This window comes from Cydia splendana, chromosome 21 (assembly GCF_910591565.1).
Source record: "Cydia splendana chromosome 21, ilCydSple1.2, whole genome shotgun sequence".
Taxonomy (NCBI): domain Eukaryota; kingdom Metazoa; phylum Arthropoda; class Insecta; order Lepidoptera; family Tortricidae; genus Cydia; species Cydia splendana.
In genome coordinates this window covers 1778067-1789238 of record NC_085980.1, presented here as the reverse complement: position 1 = coordinate 1789238, position 11172 = coordinate 1778067, and the positions used below count along the sequence as shown (strand labels likewise).

General features: G+C 41.8%; 2 protein-coding genes across 2 annotated transcripts in view; both read left to right on the top strand.

Annotated features, from left to right (window-relative positions):
• LOC134801168 (small ribosomal subunit protein bS18m) overlaps positions 1-11172 on the top strand; it is a 168673-nt gene that overhangs the window by 6589 nt on the left and 150912 nt on the right. The gene's annotated exons all lie outside the window — the stretch shown is intronic.
• LOC134801185 (facilitated trehalose transporter Tret1-like) lies at positions 673-10769 on the top strand. Its single transcript, XM_063773731.1, has 9 exons — positions 673-724; positions 1318-1479; positions 2296-2498; positions 4012-4198; positions 4861-4982; positions 8131-8307; positions 8834-8926; positions 9543-9769; positions 10289-10769. The coding sequence occupies exons 1-9, from the start codon at positions 679-681 to the stop codon at positions 10440-10442; spliced, it is 1371 nt and encodes a 456-aa protein (XP_063629801.1). The 5' UTR covers positions 673-678; the 3' UTR covers positions 10443-10769.

The window sequence follows — 11172 nt, the reverse complement described above, 5'->3', positions numbered from 1 at the left end:
AGAGGTGTACCGCAAGGGTCAATTGTAGACCCTATGCTTTTTTTTTGAAATGGTCTCCACTCAGCAATGCAGCTGGCACGACTAGCGTGGTCAACGGCGCTGGTTTTCTGTGGAACCAGCGTGTGCGGGACAGCATAGTGCGTGACACGTGGACGACGTGAATAAATAATATTTAATACTATTATAAATAATACATCAAAATTATATTATATATTTAACATATTCACAAATGATATCGTCAATTGTTTCCAATGTGGTGCCGAACTGTTGTCAGGTAAAATAGACAATTTTATTATCGTGTAATTCATTAGTAGACAATCAAGAACACAGCAATGAATACAACAATAACATACACAATGTATTACAGTAATAACTAGAACTGATTACTAATCGCCATAACGTAGCATTGACGTGAAAAATACTTCATCAGTTTCAGAACTCAAGTAGTATTAGAGAGTAAAAGTGGTATATTTAGTTAAATTAAGAAAATTTACATTTTGTACTAAGAAGTGTAGTTTAGTATTTGTACAGTTAGTTTACCTAAATAACTTAGTATCTAGTAAAATCTAACAAAGTTCCAAGGGAATTTTTTGAGTTCGAATATCACTCGAGTCAGTAAATTTTTCCGTTGTTTAAATAATAAAATTATTAAGTTTTAATTTATTATCTCTACGCAAAATGGGGACCGGACAAGTGTGGCGACAATACATTATTGGAGCTATCGGTACGTACAAAAAAGTAAGGACATAAATAAATAAATACTTAAGTAAATTTTGGGACAGACAATCTTACGCAAATTGATCTAGTCTCAGTTTAGGCGGTGTGTCTACTCGTAGGTATCTACCTATCACTAACACCTTATAAAACAAAGTCCCGCCGCTTCTGTCTGTTTGTATGTTCGCGATAAACTCAAAAACTACTAAACGGATTTTCATGCGGTTTTCACCTATCGATAGAGTGATTCTATCGGGGCGGGTCGCTAGTGCATCAATAAACGAAGGCACATAAAGGCCGAGATTTTCATGTCTGACAATTTAACAAAGATCTTTGTTAAATTGTTGTTTTACATTCTTCAAAACCGCTTCTCAGTGATCGATCGATCGTGACGTCACGATCACTTGCCGTTTTGTTAGGGGCGTTTCGTGGGTAGAGTAGGTACAGTCGACTTCAAAGATATGTTTACACTTTTTTCCTTATTACAAAGGAGTAAGGTGCAAAAGTGTAAACATATTTTTGACGTCGACTGTTCTATTGTCAACTTTATCATTTCTGACATTACTTTAATTTAATACTTAATTAAAGACCTATCCTCAAAAGCGAACATAGGCATCGTGATAACGGGCTACTCCATGGGCTGGACCTCTCCCGTCACCGTCAAGCTGAAGGACTCAAATCTGACGGAGTCGCCCCTCGCAGCACCCATTACCGTAGACCAGGAGTCTTGGATCGGCTCTATCTTGAATCTGGGGGCTATTCTTGGTGAGTAGGAGGACGTCTCCCGTCACCGTCAAGCTGAAGGACTCAAATCTGACGGACTCGCCCCTCGCGGCACCCATCATGCACCGTAGACCAGGAGTCTTGGATCGGCTCCATCTTGAATCTGGGGGTTATTCTTGGTGAGTAGGAGGACGTCTCCCGTCACCGTCAAGCTGAAGGACGGACGGATGGACTCGCCCCTCGCAGCACCCATCACGGTAGACCAGGAGTCATGGATCGGCTCCATCTTGAATCTGGGGGCTATTCTTGGTGAGGAGGACGTGTCCCGTCACCGTCAAGCTGAAGGACGGACGGACTCACCCCTCGCAGCACCCATCACCGTAGACCAGGAGTCATGGATCGGCTCCATCTTGATTCTGGGGGCTATTCTTGGTGAGTCGCGAGGCAGAAGCTAGTAGTTTATAATCGCAAAAGTTTGGTTTTAATCTCGTCAGTACAGGCGACCAAAGAGCAGGCGCTTTCTTTACCCAGAGGATAAGTCTGGGTTAAGAGGGGTAGATCGAGTGATCGAGGTAGATTTCTATGAAATTATGACGTATAAATAACAGTTGCACTGCGTGGGCTATCAAAATCGCTGCAGACTTTTTTTGGTCTAACTCTACTAGCGTTCTTGCCACTATGCCGGAAGGAGGTGATTTGGGGAAGTCTTTTATAGGTACTTATTTATTTAGTTTTTAATTTTAGGTTTTGTTTTGTTTTTAACTTAAGTTTAAATTGTATGTACTTGGATTTGATTGTAATGTGTTGAATGTGATGACTGTTTATTTCAATAAACGTCGCCTGACGTCAATATTCCAGGGCCTTTCATCGCCGGCCCGCTAGCCGCCCACCTCGGCCGCAAATGGACGCTCATCCTATCCTCGACCCCCCTTTTTATCGGCTACATTATTATTGTGGCCGCTACCACCGTAGGTCTCCTCTACGCCGGTCGTTTCATGTGGGGCGTCGGTGCCGGCATGCTGTTCACCGTGTCGCCCATGTACTGCGCTGAGATAGCCACGGTGCGTATAAGCTGTACGCTTTAAGTTGGCCGTTACCTCCCCCCGTACCACGCCGTAACCCAGGGGTGCCATCATGGGGCCTCGGCAAGATAACAAGTTGACAACCGTTTGCGCTACGAAACGCTATCTGTCTCTCTATCGCACTAATATGGAAGAGTCATACCTATAGGACAGAAAGTGTTTCGTTGTCGTTTGTGACAATCTCCGTGACTTCATTATGCAACGGCCAACTCGAAGTGAACAGGTAGTAGAGATGATTCCTGAAGAATATCAGCTTGTTTTACAAGCTTGTATTTAACTTGCAATGTTTGTACATATTTATGTTCGGATCAAATCTTGCAAGCTACACAATATCAAAAAGAATTTTAAATAGAGGAATATTCTCAAAGTAAATTACGTAGTCAGTAGAAGTCATATCACAAATGATTAACACTTTTAGAACGACATTTGACTTTGATCCTTATATTTTCACTGATATGTGTTAAATTGGATAAATGTCAAAAAGTATCGCATTTAGGACAAAGGTATTATGGCGCCATCGCTCGAAGAGATATACGATTCTAGGCGACGATAGGCCATACCTTTGGCCTATCGTCGCCACTCGCCTAGAATCATTTCATTTCATTCACTTGTCGAAAGATGGCAGTAAATGTACTGACTACATAATTTACTTTGACAATATTCCTCTAGTCTAAATTCTCTTTGACAATATACACGTGTAAGTTGGGTGACAATGCAATATTAATATGGCACCATCGAGCTGATATATTGCCACTGCGCACCGCTTTTGGAAAACGGTTCGGAGATCGTATTATGTAAATGTAACAACCTATAACATAACACCATACTTTTTTTTTATTACCATTATACAAGAAATAATCTTACGATCTAATTCAGTTCCCTGCAAAACTGTTTGTGTACACAGTTTGTCTGCAGGTGCGAGTCTCTTATATAATTACTTACATACGTAATCAATGTAACATATTATAAAAACTAACATCATACACGTAACTAATATAACCACATATACCTTACTTTACTTGGGTGACATTTGCAGGCACAGGCATACAATTGTCACCCAAGCATTTTCAATAGGTGCTGCTTTATTGCTGTTTTAAATTTAGTTTTATTGGGCTCGAGCCTGATATTTTCTGGAACACTGTAACCTTAACTGTTTTTCTTAAACACTGTAACCTTAAATCTAGTTCCCCTATAGAAGCTAAGAAACTCCTATTCAAATTCTTGACCTTTCTAAATTATGCCGAGACTGAAGATATTTTAGATAATGTTTAGTTATAATGTTCTGCAATATGTTTGTGCAACTAGTTTTAAACTTTTAAGTAAGGTTTTTTGTATTAGCTATTAAGTAACCTAGTTCTGTTAAAAAAATTGTTCCTGGTTCCCCGCGGTACAGGCAAAGCCTAGTGCGGAGACCCTTGACATAATCTGTAATTTATATTCTTGAAAATAAATACTTTTTACTTTACTTTACTTTACTTTACTTGTGTTTCAGGTGAGCAGCCGCGGCGCGCTGGGCTCCTTTCTCCAAGTATTCATCACGCTCGGTTTCCTGCTGGTCTACGTAATCGGTCCCTACATATCTTACGGCGCTATTGCCTACGTGGCTATAGTCATCCTGGTAGTCTTCGATATTCTAGTGTTCTTCATGCCTGAGACACCGATTTATCATCTTACTAAGAGTAAGTATAATATGTGACGTTATCTATGAAAAGGGACCTTATTGTCGATGGCGCTTACGCCATTATTAACGATGCTCCGATATAAATACAATGCCGCGCGACTCTGTGCGACGTAAGCGCCATCGACAATAAGGTCCCTTTTCATAGATAATGCCCCATATAGTACTAGTAAACACCAGTGAAGCGGCACCAGTAATGAAATAAACGAAAAATCCTGTAAAATAAGTAAATACAGCAGTTTTTAAACACTGATAACATTCTTCCACAAATAAGAGTCATATGTAGAGCCAGGCGTGGCAAGTACATGCGACCCACACCAATTTTGGTGTCTAGGGGTAGTAGTTGCCACGCACCGCTACAGAATAATACGCCTGCTCGTGTTTGCGCCACCTACCGGTCATATCTGTCGTAATAGACGCATTTTGTTAGGGAGCGAACAGGCTTCTCTACCTTAGTACTATTATTTATTCTGTGGTAGAACTGCTTAAGTTTACAGGAGGTCGCCACAAAACATAAAACACCGCAACCTAATTGTGTTTGGGTTTGTTAGAATTAGTTGACGAGTATTAGTAGCATTTTGAAAGAAAAGTACAGTCAGTGATAAAAGCTTGTATCAAAAATCAAATTTATGACAAAAATCTTTTTTTTACTTTCATCTGTAGATGACCGGGACTCCGCTGCCTCATGTTTGATGACGATCCGTGGCCAGTCCCGCGAGGGTGTGGAGGCCGAAATCGATGTAATGGCTGCTGACGTCGCCGCTTCAATGGCCAAAACCGCTACAGTGAGTTAAACGTCAAGTTTCTATGAAATTATGACATATAAATACCACTTGCATTGCGTGGGCTGTCAAAATCGCTGCAGACTTTTCTGGTCTAACTCTATCATTGTTAACAAATTCACCGGAAACACACACTATAAAAACTCGGTATGTTAACAAACTCACTAAAATGCATTTAAAAATTATAGTCAACCAACATGCAACATGCAACAACATAAAATTTGCCCCAAATTACTTTGCCACTAATTTTGTTTTTATTCTTTTGTCTTTTTTTTACTAAATAGGTGGAAATGAAACTATATATTATACCTAATGATAGAGTTAGACCAAGAAAAGTCTGCAGGGATTTTGATATCCCACGCAATGCAAGTGTTCTTTTAAACGTCAAACTTCTATGAAATTATGACATATAAATAACACTTGCATTGCGTGGGATATCAAAATCCCTGCAGACTTTTCTTGGTGTAACTCTATCATTGTTAACAAATTCACCGGACACACGCACTAAAAACCCGGTATGTTAACAAACTCACTAAAATTCATTCAACAAGTCAATCCCAACATTCCCAACAGATCCCAACAGCCAACATGAGGAAACAACATAAAATTTGCGTCAAATTACTTTGGCACTAATTTCTTTTTTATTCCTTTGTCATTTTTTTTACTAAATAGGTGGAAATGAAACTAGGTAGGTAGAGTCAGACCAAGAAAAGTTTGCAGCGATTTTGATAGCCCACGCAGTGCAAGTGTCATTTTAAACGCCAAACTTCTATGAAATTATGACGTGTAGGTAAATAACACTTGCACTGGCACTGCGTGGGCTATCAAAATCGCTGCAGACTTTTCTCGGTCTGACTCTAATTTTGTTTTTATTCTTTTGTCATTTTTTTTAAGAGAAAACTTCTTTAGCGGTTCTGTGCACTTTTTGTGATGGGGAAAAAATTTTTAAACTCGTAACAGGTGTCACGTGACCGTAAGACGTAAGACTGTCATTGAGTTTTCACTTCTTCTGCCGGCACCTTGGGAGGCGGCATTCGCACTATTTCCCCTCTGCCGAGGTACAAGATTAGCGCGTCAATTTAATCTAGCGCGGGTAATAAAACTAGTTGCACTTGGATTTTTCACTAGACCGAGTCCAGACGCGCGCGTGAACACTGCTGCACAAAAATGCCTGTTTGCTCGGTTTTTTGTTATAAAAAGAGGTCGGGGACATCAAATTTACAAAAAGGAAGTGTTACATTTCACATGTAATATTTTTTTTACATATCATACGTTTAATTACATTCAAACACAATTATTATATTTTAGTCTCATGCAATTGTTGGATTTATCGATTTTGCTCACTCAGTACAAATTGCGGATCGGTCGAGCGACAAATCCGACTTCTCATCTCTCAGAATACAATAACATACTTCAACGAAAATGTGTTAGTGTGCGTGTTGTGACACTTGTCACTCGTCCGTACACAAAAAGAGATCGAGGTTTGCAAGATTTGTCTTTGACGTGTGTCATTTTCTATGTATTTGTGTCGTCATTACAGATTGGATTTTGTATGTAAGTGTGTGAGAAGTGCGACTGTGTGCACCTTTCCCCCCGCGAAAAATGGCAGAAAGATTTGTACGGTGAGATATCGCTTGGGCCCCTCCCTTCCGATGTGTCGGAAGCCGGTGTTGCTCGAAGGCCGGCACTCACGGAGTGCAACCCGTTCTTTTTTTTTACTAAATTGGTGGAAATGTACCTACTGTGTCTATGAAAATAAATAATTTCAGTTTGTTTTTTCTTTCTGTGTTTTCTGATTACACTCTTGTGGATAACATGCAACTTACTTTTTTATTATACCACATCGGTGGCAAACAAGCATACGGCTCGCCTGATGGTAAGCAGTCACCGTAGCCTATGGACGCCTGCAACTCCACAAGGTGTTACAAGCGCGTTGCCGACCTTTTAAAAACCTGTACACTCCTTTTTTGAAGAACCCCATAACTGTAGACCCTCGGGAACACCTCGGAAGGGAGCTCATTCGCCTCGCTTTATTGAGCACACCGAGTTTTTGATAGATGCCAGCGCAGCCTTACCTTCCAGGTGGCTACGGAATTGGACGTGACTGGAGATGTCGACACCTAGGGTCCCAATACTCCCTGACATGGTAAGGGCCGCTGTGCCCTGGAACTGTGGGACCACAGTAAATGGGGTTTTCTTAGCGGTGAACGCGCAAACTTGTCTTGGTGGGGTTGAATCGCACTAAATTGTCCCGACCCCACACCGAAACTCTGGATAGAGTGCTCTCAATGTCCGACACAAGCTTTTCACGACTCTCCAGCACTACAGAACGAGGGATATTGGCACGGCCTGTGTAATAGGCATCCCCAGTACTGTCGTCTGCATAGCAATGAATGTCATCGATAGACAACATGTCATTGATGTGCAGCAAAAACAGCGTTGGGGATAGCACAGAACCTTGCGGAACGCCAGCGTTAATGTCCATGCTATCGGAGCAGCTTCCGTCTACTACGGCTCGTATGCGTCTGCCGGACAAAAAGCTAGCGATCCATTTGCATAGTCCCTCCGGCAATCCATAAGATGGTAACTTCGACAGAAGACCCTGATGCCAGACCCGATCGAACGCTTTCGCTATATCTAGGCTGACTGCCAATGCCTCACCTTGACTCTCAATGGCCGAAGCCCAGCGGTGTGTGAGATACACTAGAAGATCACCAGTCGAGCGACCGTGGCGAAAACCATACTGGCGGTCGCTGATCAGGTCGTGTTCTTCTAGGTATCTCAGGAGCTTTGCATTAATTATACGCTCCATGACCTTAGAGAGAAGCGAGCTAATAGCGATAGGCCTGTAATTCGATGGGTCCGATCTATTGCCCTTTTTAGGCACAGGGTGCACAAGGGCCGTCTTCCACGCAGATGGAACATGCCGTTTGTCGCTAGAGAGTGTGAAAAGACCCGCCAACACGGGACACAACTCAGGTGCACGTACACTGCTTAAGCACAAGAGCTGGTATGCCGTTTACTCATCAGATATGAAAAATAAAAAGAGCCTTTACGAGCTGGTGTTGTGAAAAGTAGCTTAAAGTATAAAATAATAAGTATCTATTACTTAAAAGATATATGTTCCAAGATTCTGAATTTTTCCTTTCAGATCCGGGATGTGTTCCGAGGCAGCAACCTCAAGGCGTTCTACATCTCCTGTGCCCTGATGTTCTTCCAGCAGTTCTGCGGCATCAACGCAGTTCTTTTCTACATGGCCAACATATTTGAATCCTCTGGTGCTAAACTGGACTCTTCCGTTGCTACTATCATCGTGGGTATTGTGCAGGTAATTTTAATTACATATTTTGAGTGTATCTATATAATCATTCTAGTCGCAGAATCATCAAAGTGGTAACTTAAAGTCATGTGTGGTAACGTGTCGTAGAGTCTCGTGAAATGTATGGGGCCCAACTCTTCTTTTTCCGAACAGACTCTAACTGTTACTACCTACGACTCCAACTTGCGACTGTGTTCAGTTTTGGCAAAAAATTATAAGATTAATAAAGTCTAAGGAAAAAAACGTGCCTCGGGAAATCAAGAAAAATTTATGCTCGAATAGATGGCGCCATATACCTTTGGCCTATACTCGTGTAGATTGCGACACCGTTTGATATTTAACAATTTTAACACATATCAGTGAAAGAACATGGGAGCATGGGTCATATGGTGTTCTAAAAGTTTTAATCCTGTGTCGAAATATGGCAGTAAATTTACTGTGACTACAAAATCGTCGATCGATCGATTTGTCTAGGTAGAAACTATCGATCGATTGGTGTGGTTGTTACGATAAGGGTGTTCCCTTATATTAACAGGCCGCAGGATCATGGACGACGCCGTTCGTTGTCGACCGACTTGGGCGGCGGTTGCTACTGATGTTTTCCACATGCGGCTCTGCCATCACTTCGGTTAGTACCATCATTAAGGTAAACGTACTAGTGCTATGCCCAATAGATGACACCTTGCTGTCACCTCTATTGGCAATCCCAGTACATGTCATCTTGAAACTTAGTCATTGCCAATAGAGGTGACATCTATTGGGCATTAGCATGTCGAGCACTAGTACCACCACCTTACACCTCTCGTGTCGAATGATACTGAATGATGAAATCTAAGTCAGATTTCTCCACATACCTAAGCACGAAGGGTTAAGTCCACATAAGCGTGAAGATTTCAAGATAATTTTCATCAGTCATCAGCTATTTCACGTAGTAGTTATCTTCTTCCTCGCGTTATCCCGGCATTTTTGCCACGGCTCACGGGAGTCCGTTTGACAACTGATCCCAAGAATTGACGTAGGCGTAGTTTTTACGAAAGCGACTGCCATCTGACCTTCCAACCAGAGGGTAAACTAGGCCTTATTGGGATTAGTCCGGTTTCCACACGATGTTTTCCTTCACCGAAAAGCAACTGGTAGGTAAATATCAAATGATATTTCGTACATAAGCTCCGAGAAACTCATTGGTACGAGTTGGTATTGGTCAGTATTTCACGTAGTAGTTATATATTCAAATTTTTCTCCAGGCTCTCCTAGGCCTATACTTCCTCCTGGACCACCTGAACAGCCCTACAGCAGGCTCCATAGCCTTCCTCCCCCTCCTGTCGCTGGTGGTATTCATGGTGACGTACGGGGCGGGTCTGGGGCCGCTGCCGTGGGCCGTCACGAGCGAGCTGTTCCCTATACAAGTGAAGGCTGCTGCTGCGCCCATGACGACGTCTTTCTGCTGGCTGCTGTCGTTCTTGGTTACTAAGTAGGTATTTAACCCTTTATATGGCACACTTAGGGCCACTTGCACCATCCCTCTAACCCGGGGCTAAGCGGTTAAACCGTTAACCCAGTGTCAAATTGTACTGGTAACCATGGTAACTCCAGGTTTAACCGGTTAACCCCGGGTTAGTGAATGGTGCCAGTGGCCCTTAGAGTCCGTCTGAGCTAACTGTGCACCGAATTAAGTAGAATAAAGAAACTTATAAACGTCATATTTTCATAGAATTTTTTTGTCATTGCAAAAGAAATGTAGAGTTAGCTTAGCCCGACTATACGGCAAAATTACCAACTGAACTAGTCTAGCTAGTTGAACTTGACCCTAAGACTGGTAAATCCTGATTCAAAGATTTTAAAAAGTATACTGCTGTCATCCACGATCATAATGTATAATGTAATGGGGGAATATTTCTTTTGTCTAATGTTATGTTACCCCACCTGTCCCTACAATCCCCACTTGACGGTAAGCAGATTTTTTAGGATTTTAATGCGTTTATAATTGCAGGTATTTCGGGCCGGTGTCCCAAGCACTAGGAATGCACGTGGCTTTCTTCTTCTTCTGTGCCTGTTGCGTGGCCGCCTTCTTCTTCACGGTTTTCTTCCTGCCGGAGACGAAGGGCAAGAGCTTAGCTGAAATCAGGGAGATGTTGTCTGCATAATACTTAGGTATAGTCTTTCGATTTGTAGCTGGCGCCGAATGGCTAATCCTTTGTTTATTGTTAAGTAAAACCGCGCATGCAAAAAAAGGGTCATATAAATTCCAATTGGGTATAAATTAAATATGCTCAAAATGCCAAACATATAATATATATATTTTTTAATACTACGTTGGTGCCAAACAAGCATCCGGCCCGCCTGATGGTAAGCAGTTTCCGTAGCCTATGGACGCCTGCAATTCCAGAGGTGTAAATTGCGCATTGCCGACCCTAACACCCCTCGTTGAGCTCTGGCAACCTTACTCACCGACAGGAACACTACACTATGAGTAGAGTAGGGTCTAGTGTTACCAACAAAAATGTCTCTTTACCACTTATTTTTCATTGAATATGTCATATATTAGCATGCGGAGGGTTGTTGAAGAAAATAATAAACCAGTCTTAAAGCAGTGCTCGTCTTTGACTCACGTTCCCTGTGCCCTTACATATCAAACATGGCGCAGCCGGTTTTTAAAATTGATTAATTTACAGTAAATGGTGTGATTTGAAGTAAATTCACATTTTTTAGAAAAAAAAAAAAGAGAATGACTATCTGGTTATAAGTGGTTTATTTTACATACTTATACTCTGACAAGCCAGCTTCGTCAGCAGAAATGGGCGGGAAATTGAAAAAGGTCGGCGTGAAGGGTCGATCTCCCATACAAAATTTGAATTTTGTGCCTTTTTGAATGAC